The sequence below is a fragment of the Hippoglossus stenolepis genome, chromosome 14, assembly GCF_022539355.2.
Source record: "Hippoglossus stenolepis isolate QCI-W04-F060 chromosome 14, HSTE1.2, whole genome shotgun sequence".
NCBI lineage: Eukaryota > Metazoa > Chordata > Actinopteri > Pleuronectiformes > Pleuronectidae > Hippoglossus > Hippoglossus stenolepis.
The window spans coordinates 15,801,196-15,819,414 of record NC_061496.1 but is presented as its reverse complement, the minus strand read 5'-3'; the positions used below and the strand labels follow the sequence as shown (position 1 = coordinate 15,819,414).

The following is an 18,219-nucleotide window of genomic DNA, read 5'->3' as shown; positions in this document are numbered from 1 at the left end:
TGTGTGTGTGTGTGTGTGTGTGTGTGTGTGTGTGTGTGTGTGTGTGTGTGTGTGTGTGTGTGTGTGTCTGTGATACGTGTGTGTGTACATGTAGTCAGTATAGGGGATCCTGAAACTCAAAACTGATCCGGTTAATCTAGGAGGTGGAGGCTGAGGAGGGGGGAGGGAAGGACAATTTCTGCACAAACACAGACACACACTGACAAACACACAAACACACACACACAAACACCATGTGGGACAGCAGTCAATCACAATTTGGAGGAGCTGGCACGGGCAAGCAGAGAATTAGGAAGGATTATCTATGGGGGGAGGGGGGAGGTGAAGGGAGGAGTGGCGGGTGAAGCCTATTTTACTGTATCACATAACAGAATGGAGGTGGGACCCAGTGGCCACAACCATCACCTTTCTGTCTGTGTCTGTCTACCTGTGTGTGTGTGTGTGTGTGTGTGTGTGTGTGTGTGTGTGTGTGTGTGTGTGTGTGTGTGTGTGTGTGTGTGTGTGTGTGTGTGTGTGTGTGTAGGTTGATCCACCTGTCTGTAGCATTATTGATTTAAAAAAAAAAGAAAAAGAGATCGATATCAATCAGTGGCAGAAAGACCTGAAGATTTGTCAAGATTATTATAAACTAAGATAAAGCATCACACTCAAGGATACAGTGTCTGGCTCAGTATCAGTTCAGTCTGGTTCTGTGTGTCTGTGTGTCCCTCCCATGGAAGTCCTCTGTTCAAGCAGCTGCTTGTTTTTCCACCAGTGGCAGCGGCTGCATGAGAGAGGCAGCAACTGGGAAACAGATGCAGGTCTGGGAGTGATTGGGAAAGAAATGATTGTATCTGTCTGCTTGTCATCTATCCGTTTAGCCCCTGGCACACTTTCTACCAGCACGAGTGTTCACACGGAATCAGCAGGCATGCCTATGCATGGACGCAATCATCCAAACAAAACAGTCACAAACAAAACATTTTCTCTTGCTTCTCTGTCACCTCGCTCCGTTTTTCTCTCCCTTTGTTCTTCACTTCTCCTTCTTTAACCCCCTTTGTTCTTCAATTCTGTGTGTGTCTGAGACGGGCACAGACACTGTGATAGCACATGAAATAGTAATTGACTGGTGAAATATTTAGGAAAAAGTCATGTGAATAGATGAGAAGTGTGGCAGAGGAGTGGAGTGAGTGTGTGTGTGTGTGTGTGTGTGTGTGTGTGTGTGTGTGTGTGCGTGCGTGCGTGCGTGCGTGCGTGCGTGCGTGCGTGCGTGTGTGTGTGTGCGTGTGTCAAGTTAACGTAAGCAGACAGTCAGTCAGTTACGATGGACGGTTGATGGTAGGCGTGGCCAATGCTTGGTGCTGGTGCAGTCGTCATGACAGTCATAACAATCACAGTTTCATGTTTGGGATACACAACATAGCCGGCTTTCGTGCTAATGCTAGCTATCGATGCAACGCTACACAGAAGATAATGGGAAACTAAAATACACAATCAGAAGAACCAGGTTCACCACCTGCCTCCTCTTACACATTAACATGATTTGATTGGCTCGCACGTGCACTTGAGTGTTGGTTTAAACCAGTCTATGGTTTAAACATGATTTCATTGGCTGGTGCCTCCGCATGAAAAGTTGAGCTCTTTGCCACCTTCTGCCTTGCGCAGCGCGAGCCACACAAAGCATCAGAATCACAATCCGTCTGTCAGTTGGATGATCAGATGGTCAGTCCACTGCTTAACCAGTCAGTCAATCAGAGAGCTATCCAGTTAATGCTGCAGCTCACCAGTCAGCCACTAAGCCAGCGCTGGATTACAAATCAGGGAAAGATTGGCAGCCAAAAGAGTCTCTGGACTCCATCCAAGCCTCGCTCTGATCATTTCTTTTAATGACAAAGAAAAGAACATAACACAGGATTTGGGGATAGATTTTTTTTTTAAACCAGAAAGCAGACGAATTTGGGTGGCTGCGGATGTCTGAGTAGAAGTTGTTGGCTGCTCTGACTTCTTTTGGGTCGTCTCACTGCAGCTGTATTGTTGTTATTTGACTTTTTGCCATTTTATGGGGTTGCCTTAGAAATGCGGGATGAAATTAAATGTAAACAAGACGAGGACAAAGAAAAGAAGGGGAGAATGTCATCTGCAGGAGGTGACAGCAATGTGCTGTGCTGTTTACCGTACATGGCTTTCATTACAGCCACAAATGTTGGGGGACAAACTGCCCAAGAGAGCCAGAAAACAAGACAGGTCCACTTTGTGCGAGAGCAAATAGCACACAGTTGCAAGTACAAAAAAAGTCCAGCAATCACATGCACACGAAATAAACTTGCAAATTCCATCCCGTGCACTTTCAATACATAAACACATCAGAATCCAACATAAAGACACACACAAACAATCTCACTGTGGGCTCTGCACTCATTAACCGAGCATATGTGATTTCTGTGGCCACATATTTGGCATTAGTTTGTTTACTTGGCCGTAAAAATAAAGTGTTACCCTACTCATGGCCAAAGGAGAAGGAAGCCTTCAGCACGCACACACACACACACACACACACACACACACACACACACACACACACACGGATGATTAAATATTTTGATTGCAATGATTTTCAAACCGTTTCTTAAACTGTACCACACACACAGGCAGCTCTTGATTCTTTGGCGTTTCCCTCTCTCCTCCTGATACTATCTCAACAGCTGTTTAAGTGTCATAGCACACATTTCCAAAGCAGAGTAACTGAATGATTTTAATGGACGATGTAATAATGATGATCAGAGGAGTTCTTTATTCAGTATTTCTGCATCTCTGGATCAAAATTAAACACCTTTAGCAACTAAACTCTGCCCCTCATTCTCTTTGGCTCTCACTCTCTCTCTCTCTTTATAGTGGGAATGTTGAATAAACGGTTTGATCTTCATCCTTCAGACTTCAGCTGCCACAACTCTTACAGCTGGGGGAATATTTGTACTATACGTACACACACACACACACACACACACACACACACACACACACACACACACACACACACACACACACACACACGGCTCTGTGAGTGTACACACAGCCAAAGATTTCTTTTCTGCTGTTTAAAATGAGTGTAGAGAGGAACACAAACCTGTGTGTGTGTTTGTGTCACTGGGGTGGGGCAGCCAATCAAGGGCTAGTACATTCACAGCAACAGTCGAGGTCGGACTGGGACATTTTTATTGTTATTGTTGTTAGCGCGCACACACACACAAATACACACAAGCAAACCACCATCGCTCTCTTTTCCCCTTTTTCTTCCAGATGCAATCACACACTTCAACAGCTACACACTCGCACACATGCACAAGTACTTTTACAGGAACACAAGGACAGATACACACACATACTTGGTGCACACACACAGCAACACATGTACTTACACACAGAGGCACTTAACACTTAAGAGCTAATGTACTCTAAAAAGTAATTTTGCAAAAACATCTCAAATAGAGGAACACGTACATGCATGTGCACACACATTTACACACGTCTGACTCAGTAAACAAGGCAACACGCACTGTTCATACAAGAATGTATAAACCCACACAGCACTGAGGAACAAGTTCTGATAACGCTGCCCCAGTCTGGAAGTACATGTTATCTATTTCTACAGCAGACACTGTCCTCATCGCGTCCAAAGGGACGGAGAGGGGTTAAGAGCAGAAGCATTCAGGGCAGCTCTCAACTCTGCAGCTTGCATGTAGACGATGATGTCTGACTGATACATTACGGCTACTGAACAGAGTGCAGTCTGTTTACTAGGACTACACAATTAAATCATAAAAATCATGATCTCGATTCACACCCACACGCGATCACATTTCTAATTAACAACAACTCTGCTGCATTTTTATTTTAATCAGCTGCTCCCACCACCCACGAAATGCTGCATTATCTTTGCTTTCTCCCTCAACCAATGGCATCCCGGTATTGCGCCACGTAGTGCGGAAAAACAGGAAGCTGGTGAAATAGAGTGACTGAGAGAAAAGTGGAGAAAACTTTGTGTTCAGAACATATAAACAATAATTCTCCAGAAGAAACCCGCTCTGATAATAGGAGAGAATCGACAATCTCAAGTCTAAACAAGAAAATCTCTTTTTTTCCGTAATCGTGCCGCTCTACTGTGACTATACTTCAGCACAAACAATTCATAATTCTGTTGAATGTCCAACCTTGTAATTGTCCTCTAGTTTCAGATCATGCCACAGTGATATAAAAAAAACTAACTTTTTTCAAAGATTTGCTCCTGATTCAAAATCAATTACTTTTTGATCAAAGGTCTGCTATGACTTTGTGTGTGCAGCAGCAAAAGGAGACTTCAGTCACAAATGATCTGACATCTGATATGTGAAGGTTAGTGGCTGTTTAACATTTTTTTTGTTTTTGGAAAATGGTAATCAATAATTCAAAGTATATTACGTTTGCAGTGCAATGGCTAAAGCATACATTTTTAAAACTGCATGAAATTTAACCCAGTAATACAGCCAAAATAAAAATGATGACAAATACATGCTAAGACTATTTCTCTGAAATATGCGTAATTAAAGTACTTGAATGGGTACAGTGAAAGGGGGCGAGAGGAAGTGTATAATTCTGCTGTGCACATAGATTGAAAAAAGTGGATGAAATGCATATTTTATGAGAAACCCTGATTTGAATTTACAAACACATACTTGCACATGCACACGTGTATGTACATAGACATGCACCCACAGACACTCACATAAACTCTGGAACCACAAACACACACATGCATGTGTGCACACACACAACTGTTCTTTGCACCCTCACACCTCTCCACGGATCACATTTCATAGCAACACCAGAAATAAAGTTCCACTGGCAGCAGAGGGCTGCAGAAGAAGGAGGAGGAGAGAGAGAGAGAAAAAAAAGACAGAGGGAGAAAAACAGAAGGGAGAAATAGGGAGTGAGAGACAGAGGCTATCGATTGGCTGGAGTTGGCTCAATCTGGGATTGAACTTTATCACAAACACAGAGATCGCAGCAGGAAGCTCTCTGATACGCCTCTAAAGGAGAGAATAGAGGAATGTTCACACCATTCTTCCTTTGCATCTCTCATTCATTTTCATTTCTACTTCCACCCCCAGCCGAGCCTTTTTAAAGAAGTCTCTCTCTCCGTCTTTTTTCTCCCTCGCGCCGCTTACATCTTTCACTTTCGCCCTTTGTTTTTCACTTCTCTCTTGTTTCGATCGGCGTCTCTCTTCCAGCGGCTGGCTTATTAGCATTCTCTCTGTACATATAATTGATTCCTCATGCCTTCCTCTTGTGAAAATGTCATTCATAATTCTGTGTGATAGCTAGCTGGCTGGCTTGCTGGCTAGTTGGCTGGCTGACTGGCTGGCTGACTGGTTGGCTGGCTGGCTGGCTGGCTGACTGTGAGGCAAAGTGGTCACAGACCCGGTTTGTAGCAGATACAAAGAGACTGACAGCAAAATGTGATGATATCAACCGGACTGGGGCCTGAGTCAGACCGAGCCTAAGCTGCAATTCATCCCGTTCTTTAAACCCTCACTTCATCCTGGCAGGTAAATTAACGGCAGAGTCTCACTGCTGATGACGGGTGAAACTGAACGGGGCAAAGTGACTTAAAGCAGATGCACTCATGACCTTTCTTAGTGGTAATGGAAATGAATTAACTATGGAGTGGAACTTAACTATCAGTCAGTGTGTGTGTGTGTGTGTGTGTGTGTGTGTGTGTGTGTGTGTGTGTGTGTGTGTGTGTGTGTGTGTGTGTGTGTGTGTGTGTGTGTCGCATTTGCTTAGCAACAGAAATCAGCAAATGACCAGCTGACAGGCGTAAAACACTTCATCACACCTGCACACAGACATTAGTATGGCCAGATCTATTCTCTCTCTCACACACACACACACACACACACACACACACACACACACACACACACACACACACACACACACACACACTGCCATGCACACAAACAGTTCTACACACACGCTGTGCACACACACCACACTAATGGACACAATGTACACATGCAAGCTGAGAAGTGCAGATTCAGTTATATGCCACCTACACGCAAACCCTCAGATTTCAAAGGCACCTGGTGGCAGCTGACAGAGGTGTGTGTGTGTGTGTGTGTGTGTGTGTGGTGCAGATATTACTCAGGTTGTGGGGACCTAAATCAGTTTAAACAGTCACAATATGGGGACTTGTCTTCCTTATGATGGTGAAGACGTTTAAAGATTAGGTTTAGGTGAGATTAAGGTTAGGGTTAGGGTTTGGGTTAGACAAGTAGTAACTGTGTAATGTCCTCTGAAGTCATGGGAACACGACTGTGCGTGTGTGTACATTACAGGGAATCTCTTATCCCAAACACCCCCCACCCCCCCTTCCCTCACATCTCACTCCTCATGTTACAGTACAGTCCCTATATCTAAACAGGAGGGAAAAGACAGGATGAAAAACGACGGAAAGAAAGAGACACGAAGACAGAAGCAGGGACCAAGAAGCCGAGAGACACGTGAGGAAGAGACCAAGTGAGAGGAAAAAGAGGAAAAAACGCAAGAAAAAGAGAAGTAGAGAGGCATGAAGGGACCGGGAGCGGAAAAGAGGACATGAGAGAGAAGCAACAAGGCAAATTAGGGACATAAAAAGTGACAGCAGCAGACATGGAGAGAGACAGAAGAATAAAAGAGTGAGACGGACAGGAGAAGGAGACATAAGGAGGTACTTACCGGATGCCTGCCCTGAGGGTACATGATCCCAGGAGAGGAGAGGCTGCCAGTCCGTTTGATGGCCAGGTTAGTCCCCTGGCCCTCCACTCCTCTGCCCTCCACTGGTTACACAGTCGAACACACACACACACACACACACACACACACACACACACACACAAAGTCTCTCTGTCGGTAAGTCCTCAGCTGGACACAGCAGTCTTCACTCGTCCACAGTCTTCGTATTCGTATTGTCTTCAGATGTGAATCTCTGTTGACTGAGCTCTCAGTCCGTCGGTGGGTTTCTCCAACACTGTCATGATTAAACAGAGCACCAGACTTTACCTCCTCCTCCTCCTCCTCCTCCTCCTCCTCCTCCTGCTGCTGCTGCTTCTTCTTTTCCCAGTGAAACCAAAGTCTCGGTTTTTCCTCCTCCTCCTCCTCCTCGTCTTCCTCTCAGTGTCTCTCCCTCTTTCCTCACCCTGTGATCAGTCAAGGTCCACACGTAGTGACATGACACAGAGAATGTCATCCAGGCAAGTCCTCTCTCTTCTTCCTCCCTCCTCTTCCTCTCTCCTGCTCCGCGTGCCCCCCTTCACCCGGCCGTCCAATGGCAAAACACACAAACATAAACACACGCGTCCGAACAGTCTCTGCCGCCTCCTGCTCTGATGCACCGAAGCCTCAACGTTGACTACTGCCGCAGAAAACAGAAGAGGAAGGAGGAGAAGAAGAAGAAGAAGATGAAGAAGAAGAAGAAGAAGGAGGAGGAGGAGGGAGGGGTGAAGGGACAGAGAGAGAGCGAGAGAGAGAGAGAGAGAGATAAGGAGAGAGAGAGAGAGCTTTGTTTTTAATCTAAATGTGGAGGGAAAAAACGCAGGAAGAGAGGAAAGCAGGAAAGAACAGCAGGTCAGTGGAGGATCCAGCGGGCTTTTCAGCAGCAAGCCCTAGACTGTAATATATTGTGCCTGTTGGCTTCAACACAAACATGACAGGCTGCTAAAGCTCCTCTTAAGGTGGAACTGAGTAGATAGAGACACCCAGTCACACTCACACACAGAGAGAGAGAGGGGGAGAGAGGGAGAGAGAGAGAGGCAGAGGGAGGATGGAGATGGATCCCTTTTCAATTGTGGTCAGACAGAGAAAGCAATCAGTCATGCACAAAGACTCACGCTCAAACTGATATGAATCGGGATTCACACACTAACACACACACTCTGACACACACGCAAATACATGACAGCTATGTGGACACAGTACGAAAAACACACACACACTGCCGTAGTCCTACTTTTGGGGACATTACATGGACTTGCATTCATTTACTGGAGACTATATTTGGAAAAATCACGTTAGCGCTATACCTCAAATCAGTACAACAGCAGCGAAAGTTGAAAACGTGTACACAACTTGCTGACGTCGTCACTTATAAACCAAGTAGCACAATCGTACAATCGGCTCTTCATTGTTTTTTATGCAATCTCTGAAAAAGCACCTATACCGCCATTTTATTCAGTACAAATGTTTGTATGATTGACATGCATAGGTTTGATGGACCTGATCATTTTTTAACTATATTAACGAAAGAGTGTCCGTTAAGGAAAGAGGTGTTGTTGAAACACTTTGCCATTTTGTTTACAGCACCCATGTTTTTTTTCCACATTTCAACTTCAAAGCTCATGAACACATCAAAGTCTAAACAACATGACCAGGGGGCATGTGAATGCACAGTTAAATTAACCCTACCATTACTACTACTGGTCCAAAAATCTGCCTTTCCCCTATTGGAGACACAGTTAGCCTCAATTAAGTCAGAAATTTGTCCCCAACGGTAGCATATGACAGAGAAACACACACACACAGTTGCACATACACACATAACAGTTATTTGGAGTGATAAGTTTATTGCCCAGTTTACACCTCGCATTGAGATGTGTCTTGGATGATTGGGCAGCCATCCAGTCATACTTAATTACAAATAAATCCAGGTGTAAACACACTCAGGTTGCATGAGTGGATGCCACTGATCCGACTGACAAACCTCCGGAGGAAGTGGGCCGAGAGGTATCGCATCCGGATGTTTGTTGAGAAAGAATTTAGAATCAGGTAACACTACATGCTGGACATCCACACCCCACTCCTCTCGAATACACCTCGTAAGAAGAGCAGCACAGAGCTACTCCCCATCACTGCAGATTGAGCAGGTAAATCGAGTTAAAGCCTACAGATCACATAATAACAGGACATCCAAGTGGAGGCACTTAATTTGACATTCAAACCACTCATGATACGTCAGTGGCAATAATTAGACTACTGCCTTAAACTGATTATTATCAAGTACTTAGCATCCACACTGCTTGATTTTCCTCTCCTCAGATAAGACATTTCGTGGATTTGCAGATATACAACTATGTGCAATGTGGAAACGTTTGATCTAGAACACTATCAGGATACAAGTCACATGTCTCAATTCACATTTGCCGGAGAGAAAATCCTATGCACCCAAACAGTAAAGTATATAAGGTTCTTAATCTGATATTATTATACACGCATATCTAAAATGGTGCAGTGGAAAACCAGGCAGTGTCCTGCTTAAGATCTTTGACAAATGGCTTTAGGATGAATCAGTCTCAAAGTAAAACATTAATAATGTCGAAGATATGCATTTTCTTTCTTGCTGCTCTATATTGCTAGATGATAAGGTAATATTCATTTACTTTATATTCTGTCCGTGCTGTTTACACCATCTGGACTTCTTAAATTGCATATTTTGTGGAGAAAAAAGAGGCACTCATTGAACTTTTCTCTCAGCAGCAACAGTGGCTTATTTTGAATAAACAAACAAGCTGGGCAGCTACCAAAAATCAAATCCACAGCCAACATGAAAGAGTGCCACCTCCATAAACCTAATCAACAGAAAGGCCAAGAAATGCTCCTTAAAGTACAAGTCTCATGCTGTGAAGTGATATCTGGCAAAACTGCAGCACAGAAACGCCAACCGCAACGTCCACTTACTGCCAGAGATGTCATCAAAATCAATATGTCGAGTATCTGGAGGATTACTACTGTAACACCCCACAAATATCCCTGCTACAGCGAGATAAAAATGTCTGCCTGCCTACTTTTGACTGCTGGCTCTGGTGCACATGTTATTTACAGGACTGCCCAGAATGGACCGGGACCAACTAAGACCTGGTATTTAAAGCCCTTCCATGTACAGTACACTAGTCTGGCCGTGCCGTCTTTTGGCGCTGTCTGTAATGAGTTTAACCGGAGCAGCTCCCACTTTGAACTTGATCAGACGGCCATTAATCCGACACTGTAGAATCCGACACAGTGAGTCTTGGCATCAGCGGACGGTTTCCAGTAAGACAGAAACTGCATTTTATAACGAGCAAGTTAGCCAGAGGGCAGACCCAAAGCCTCAATTAAGGTCACATACCCACACTGTGTTATCCAATGCAGTCTATTAGCGAACACTAGATCCTTTTTTGGGAAACCTAATGCAGTCTTGTGTTGGCGTCCAGCAAAACTACTCTCTCACATGTGTGTAGGGGCAGATGAAGAATGGTTAATATTTTTTCTTGTAAATACTTTTGTTCTTACACAATTTCATATACTCATAACTGTAACTTAAAGCTATCTCAGCCCACCCATGCTTACGCTGGACTCACTGGTAGGCATTGAGTTAACATTTGACATTGAGTGCGACTGATGCTCAGTACCGGCACGATCGCCATAACAACAACACAGTTTCATACTCAGGACACACAGCAAAGCTGGATTTCGAGCTAACGTGCTATGCTAGCAATCAATACAATGCTAAAGAGAAGTAGATGGGAAATAAAATCCCCAACCAGATGAACACACAACAGGTTGGCCAGTTGCATTTGCCTCCTCTTTTGTGATTTGATTGGCTAGTTTGTATTGCACACGATTTGATTGGCTGGAACCACAATGTTTGAGTTGGAGCTGATAGACGTTGAAGAGCATTTCCTTTTTCTTAAAGAACAGCAATGAAGAAAAGAAAGACGTCGTTCGCTCTACAATCACAGCTCTTACGGTCTGTGTCGCCTCAACGCGTAGTTACATTTGTGGGGGGGTGTGCGTCAGGGCGTAGGGCTCTGAGTACGGTGCACGTCTACGCGTCGGCTACGGTGTAGCTTCAACACAGAGGCATGAATTGGGCTTAAGACAAAAGCAAGATGTTAGTGGGTGTCAGTGGGTTTTTGGCCCAGGGTGAAAGGTTCCCTTTAAAGACAGCGTCGACATGAGATATAGTCAATGGAATAAAAGATGAATAAATAAACAACCCACTGGCCAGTAACAGTAGCATTGGAAAGTATTACTTTTATTTCACACTATGAATCCTCCATAACTTGAGCTTTACAGCCTTTCCACTCTTAGAAATCAAGTATGGAGTCAGACAGTAACAGATGCCAAAAATTGTGCAAAAAAACCCAGTTCCACCATCTGGCTAAAAATTTCCACTTGTAAACACTCAGCCATCCAAATCAGTCATATTCAAATCATGAGTCTACCCCAGCACGAACTGGTCGTGAGGCAGAACCAGAGCACTTTCACACCTAATAAAGAGGACCCTGTCCATACCTGCTGATATAAGCACAAATGGACAGGTCTAAAATCTGATTTTGTTGTAGAACCACATGCAGAGCAGCCCCTCATTATCCAGCTCTGACTCTGGCTCTGTCTCTCTCTCTCTCTCTCTCGCTCTCTCTCTAACAAAAACTGAATTATTCTTTGCAGACAGCAATGGTACACATGTTTATTTATATAATATAGAGCAGAGAGGTGAGATGCAGGTGGAGATTGTACTGTCAGGTGTGAACTGATGTACTTAGCACAGTCCAGTTTTGATATGATAACATGTGACCAGGTATGAACAGGGCCTAAGTTGCCCTACCCGCCTGTCCACACACTGTGAAAAGACATCTTCACAGATGGGAAACAGGAAGGATTTCTACAGCACGACTCCTTTACTTTTTTGACACTCTCTGTTTGTCTTTCGCTCTCCTTCTCTGCCCTGCTCTTCTTCCCATCTGCCTTCACTCAGAAGCTCTCTTCCAGCCTTCTCTTTTCACACAGACACACACTGTCATTCAATGGTGCAAGCCCCACCCCACCACCACCACCACATCCATCACCACCATTCCCCAAGCAGCCCATTGCACTAATCAGCATTATCTAATTGTCTAGAATGGATTACACAGGTAATTATTCCCCAAACTCCTCACACTGGATTTCAGACAGACAGATGGTCAGGCATACAAACACAGACGCAGACAGGCATCAACCATGGACTGTATACAGGCACAGACATCAACACAGCACAGACATGATGAAGGGTGACTGACAAGTTTGTGGCCCAAGGTAGAAGACAATGGGAGAGGGCTTCAGTGGAAATGTTTTCTATGCAGCTTTGTAAGAAAAAATACTACAAAAATTTAAATCTTTCAGTTTTACTTTATTTTATCTCCCAAGACATGCTGAAAACTAGCAAACAGACTGATGCCTCTCTATAGATAACGTGCACTGAAAATACAGTATTCATTTTCCGGACCTCTGGTTAAAACATGAGGAGAAGCAGACTGAGGTGATCCACAGAGGAGCATCAGCACCTTCAGCATCTGAAACACAGAGAAACGGACTGAGCTCCCAACACAGGTACAGCAGAGACATAATGATCTCAGCACACAAAGCTTTGAACAGCAGTGTTAAAACATTTTTGAAATAAAGTTACTGACAAAACCACAGGTGAGTGGTAGAATCTAGTGGTGAAGTTGCACGTTGCATCTGAAGACCCCTCACCTCACCCTCCCCTTCCAAACATGAAAGAGAATCTGTGGCAGCCTTCAGTTGTCATAAAAACTCAAAGGGTGTTTAGTTTGTCCAGTCTGGGCTACTGTTAAAAAGAATGGCGGCCTCCGTAGAGAGGACCCGCTCCCCATGTTAATACAAAGTATTTAAATATAAAGGCCCCATTCTAGGGTACAGAAAACAACAATTTGTACAATTGAGATGAAACACACTCGTGAAAACATAACACAGATTATTTTATATTCCATTTCTGCCAATAGATCCCTTTCACCTAAATCTTCCACATTGAACCTTTAACATTGTTTTCACGTCCTCTACAGACCTGTTATACGTTCAGACCCGTTCACCTCTCGGTTCTGGTGTCCCGTGTTTGTCCTTACAGCAACAACGAGCTCCAACGTGGAACCAGACTCTGCCTTTCATGCCTTTTCATAAACAGTCTATGTTTCATGCTCTCACGTCTCAATTTAGCCTGAACACACACTCGACCTCAACTCGTCCGTTCCACCTTAAGAGCTCTTCCTCGTCTCAGGGGCTCTCTCTGCGCGCTGATTGGACGACAGCGTTCCTCCGTCGTGCCAATCCGCATCGAGGAACCCCACGTTGGCTCCCGATGTCACGAGGCGAGCCGACCAATCGCGAGACGACCCGGTCGCTGAATGGGTGTGGGCGGAGGCGGGTGAGTGGGGAGGGGGGCTGAGGAGTCTGTGGGGGATTGTGGGCATTGAAGTTCCAATTATTCTGCACACGCACATGCACACGCACACGCACGCAGGCACGCTGTCAGTCACGCTACATAAATGCTCAGTAAATTCCACCGTTAATGTCAATCCCGCTGCGCGCGCGCACACACACACGCACACACACACACACACACAGTAGGTAAACACTACATTTATGAGTTGACTGAAGTCCCCTTCGAAATTAAAGACTTTTTTGACCATGTTTCTTTATTTTATTTCAAACACTGAAAAATCTAAATAGATAAATATGCCTTTGCGTGCATGAATTAAAACAACGAGGAAGAACATTGAAGAACATAAGTCTTGACCTGGATACATGAAACCAGCTATAATATAACTTGCAGGATCTGGGTCTCTTACTTTGAAATATTGCAGCTTTCTTTTGTACACAAATTGTACACATGTCCGGCATCAGACGACACAAACAACCTGTTGATCTGTTGTACCTAATTACCCATTCTCTCTTTTTTCTACATTAAATGAAAACACAAACACAAAACACACACACACGCACACGCACACGCACACACACACACACACACACAGTGGATAAACACAAATTTTATTGGTTGTGAGTAAAGATAGATTCAAAATTAGACTTGTATTATTTTACCATTTTTCTTTATTTTACTTTAAACGCTGAAAATGTTAAATAAGTAAATTGGCCTTTGCATTCATAAATTAAAATAATGAAGAATATGGAACGACATTAGTCTTAACCTGGATACCTGAGCCCAGGTGTGATAAATGTCTTTAAAACCATAACCTGCAGGCTCTGTTCATTTGAAATACTGCAGCTTTCTTTCATTTCATTTTTACCGTTCTTTCCTGTCTTCATTCATTCCTTCCTGCTATAAAGCTTTAAATGTATAATTACAACTTGTGGACTTCTAACAACTGGACGGTCTGATCGTGTAGTTAGTTTGTACCTAATTTCCCTCTTTCTCTTGTTTTCTTTAACACACTCCATCTCTTCTGTTCTTGTTGCATGCGTCTCCTTTCAGAGTGATGCTGTGATATTTGCTGCGTCTAGACACACTCCGCCATGATCGCTCCCTTCACTGAACACATTTTACAACGCGGCTGCAGCAGAGTGAAAATAAAAACCTGCTGACTCCCGGTTTACTCACTCACTTGTCTTGTCTTCACTAGTGCAGAAGGCTGACCCGAAGCTTTATGGACGGGGTACATAAATTTGTCTCTCAGAGGATACTGTCATATTTAAGAATGTTTGGCTGTGAAATGCAATATGCATGGCTGAGAATGAAGTTCCTGACTGTATCTGCTTATTAAAGGAAACATTGACGCTGGAGTGAGATCATCTCACGCTGTGATGTTTCTGACCTGACATCACATGCAGGGCTGTGATACCTGCTTATGAAAGCTGCAGTACTTGGAGAATGTGGCCTCTCTGCTTCTTGAGCTGTGTGGAGTTTTTCTGTGATTGTTGACTGCACAACTGTGTCACTTAAATCTGACATTTACCTCTGTTGTTTTACATTATTTGAATCAATCAGGCCTTTAAACGCCTGCACGCTCAGACTCTCCTGCTCGTTTGAAGAGGACAGATATGACATGAACATAACAACAGGATACCTCTTCAGAAAACCTCAAACATGTGTCTGTTTGAGATAGTTTATTTAGTTTGACTGTGCCGAATGAAATCAATCAACAAAAAATACATTTTATGTGAGGATTTTTTATTGTGTTGTTATTTTTGATGGCATTGATTTTGACATCAAGGTGTTCCTAGTTCTATTTATTTCTACTCTATTCCGTAATATCCAAATTTCCCCCATGGCGATCAATGAATGATTATCTTATCCTATCATACTGTCTGCTTATCAAGTGGTAATATGTACAAATTAATGTGCTAAAACTGAAATTCAAATATAAAAAATAAAATCACTCCTGTGTCTTCAGCCTCACACAAGTCACATGTTTTTCCATTGCCCTAAGAAATTATCAAATGTAAAAACCTAAGGCCCCTTTTCCACTGGTGTAAAAACCCACTCACACCCACTGGCATGTTGTTTTTGCCTACAATGGGAATGCATACAATCAGCATTCACTCTCGGGTCTAATTACTTTTTTAATTTGACAATCTAGATGTTAACGCTGCACCTTTTCAGATACATTATGACGAGCACTGAACTTCAGGGCGCTGGCGCGTAAATAGCCATGAATGTTGGTTTACTCATTGTTTTTTACATCTTGGGAACAACATGGGACAACGATTTTTCCTTTACTATTCCGACATGTAGGTTACAGATTGCCAATGGTTCCCGGCACACAAAGGTAAAACACAGAAAGCCTGCATATACTTGCTACTTTTGGAGTGAAGGAGGTATCATGGTATAAACTACACTTCTGACCTCAGTCCTGCCTTGTTCTGTTGTGTTCTATTCAACTTGGACTGTTTCAAATTCGTTTCTGATGTTGGATATAGTTTGACAAAAAAATGTATGTATCAAGGGACATCTACTGGCTTTTATTCTGGAGCTTTCAACCACAACATAGTTTAGAGGCATGAAGAAGACGAGATGAGATGTGTCTGAAAATAGTGGGAAAAGCCGAGTAAATTGTCCTTGACTGAAGACTTATTCGTCAAATATTGTATTCACGTCTGTTTCTGGCTTTTACTTTATTCTGTTCTGTTATACAATAATGTATACACACACATACACACACTCACACTCACACACATATACACACAGCCCTAAATGATCTGCACTCAGTAATAGGAAGTGGCACAAGGAGAAACCCTATCCCCATGATGTGGGACTCTGGATAAACTCTGCGCTGGTTTGGCTGGATAAATAGACGTCTATTCACACATCAGCAAACACAAACACACACAAACAGAGAAACACAAACACACACTTTCAGGCAGACACACACACACACACACACACACACACACACCAGGCCTATAAACTGCCATGTGTATGTACCTGCGGTGTGTTACAGGTCCCCAAGCGCCTGCAAACATGAGATCTCCTGACCTCGTAGTGCAAACATTTGGCTATACTGTGTGTGGGTGTTTTGTTTTGTGTGTGTGTGTGTGTGTGTGTGTGTGTGTGTGTGTGTGTGTGTGTGTGTGTGTGTGTGTGTGTGTGTGTGTGTGCTTGTGCATGCATTGACGTGACTGGGTGTGACTGTGTATGTTATTGCGGGATCAGTGTGACTTCCTGGCTGTGCGTCTAGCAGGTCCCTAAGAGTGGGACATGTGCAGTAACACTTTGTGCCATAATTAGCTCCATCCAACTTATTTCCTGCTCCGGGCTCCAGGAAAGAACTGTGTCAATGTGTGTGTGTGTGTGTGTGTGTGTGTGTGTGTGTGTGTGTGTGTGTGTGTGTGTGTGTGTGTGTGTGTGTGTGTGTGTGTGTGTGTGTGTGTGTGGATGGCAACACATTTCTGCGTTGGCTCTGTATTCAGGCTACAGTTTGTACCTTTCTCTGACCAAAGTTTATCCCACAATAACCTGAATAGGAGCTGCCATCTTGCACTCCTTCATTTGGAGCCAGAACTTGTGCAGCAGTAATCACAGAGTGGAGCCTTGGTTTCATGGCCGTGCCGATACGCGTGCTTGACCAATCACGAGTCGTCAATCATGACATTTGACCCTGATTTCATCCCACCAAATTACTAAAGAGAACTTGAACATACATCAGTTTGATACGATCTTCCTAAAATGACAGAAACCATCTTTGAGAAAAACTCTTTTTTTTTTACGTGTCCTTCAACTTTTTAGTTTGGTCCATGTCTCATCCAGTAACATGGAGGCAGGATTAATGGCATATACATGTACTGCTGCTAGCCACCAGGGGGCGATCCAGAGGATTTAGGTCCACTTTTGCAGAGCTATTATGTTGCCCATCTTCACACGCTCTCTATGACTCAAACCTATTGCCAGACAAGAATGTTGATGTTGGGCGCTCCTGCAAAAGATTATCTTCAACCACAGGGGTGTTTTACTCTCAGTCAGTCATGTCATGTGTGATGCTTGAGGTGAGGGAGGTATTCAGGTCAGGGGGAAGAAATGTGGTTGGGGTTAAGCAACTACAACTCTTTATTGGTGACAGGTTACGAATTGTGCGTCGAGGCAATGTGAGCATTTAGCAGATCTGTGATGGCAATCAGACTTTGGTTTACTGCACAAAAGTCATGCTGCACACATCCATCCAACGCCTGCACCACCACACCCTCACTCTGCCCTCGCCTATTCCTATATGAAGCCTGAACATTGCAGAAATGTCCCACACGGACATCATTGTGAGGGATACAAGGCTTGTTGCTCATGACCAAACTGAGGGCAGACCTCACCGAGCATCACAGTAAAGTGTGCTGATGTGAATGGATCGCAGATACCAGGATGTAAATAGCTGCAAATGATTTGTGATCCCATTAAGCACCCGGACAACAATACAACTGGCTACGACTCAAAAACTACAAAATCTCACAGCAATGCTGCTTTGATTTCACTCAGTTGTCCTGGAGAACAGAACCAAAAGAAAATGGTGTAACCATTCCACTGTAAATGAGGTCAAGATCAGATTGTGAGGAAATGAAGTCAGTGTCAGTCACTGTCCTGCTTTGACATGCGTGAAGGAAGAGAGACACAGAGAGAATAAGAGACAGCCAGCTCCATGTTTGGTTCATGTGTCTCCCAGTGCATGTGCTCTATGAATCCATTTAGTCCAATGGCAATTCCATGTACTGTATGTATGTGTATGTACCATATATATTTGAGTTGCTTTCTATATGTGGAAAACTTGAGCACAGACACTTCAATTCTTTTTTCAATAAAATATAAATTTTTCTGTGTTTGCCTGCAACAGTATGTTTCTTGCATAAATCTGTGTGTGAGTTTCTGTGAGTGTGTGAAAGTACAAAAGATTGCATGCACAGCATCCATGTGTGTTT

At 43.7% G+C, this 18,219-nt stretch overlaps 1 protein-coding gene across 1 annotated transcript in view; it reads right to left on the bottom strand.

Moving 5' to 3' along the window:
* Positions 1 to 7,686, bottom strand: part of tle2b (TLE family member 2, transcriptional corepressor b) — an 82,765-nt gene extending 75,079 nt beyond the window's left edge. Inside the window, exon 1 of the mRNA XM_047342795.1 lies at positions 6,733 to 7,686. Coding sequence (XP_047198751.1) covers positions 6,733 to 6,756 — 24 coding nt within the window. The 5' untranslated portion in view covers positions 6,757 to 7,686. The remainder of the gene's footprint in view (positions 1 to 6,732) is intronic.
* Positions 7,687 to 18,219: the final 10,533 nt, after the last annotated feature.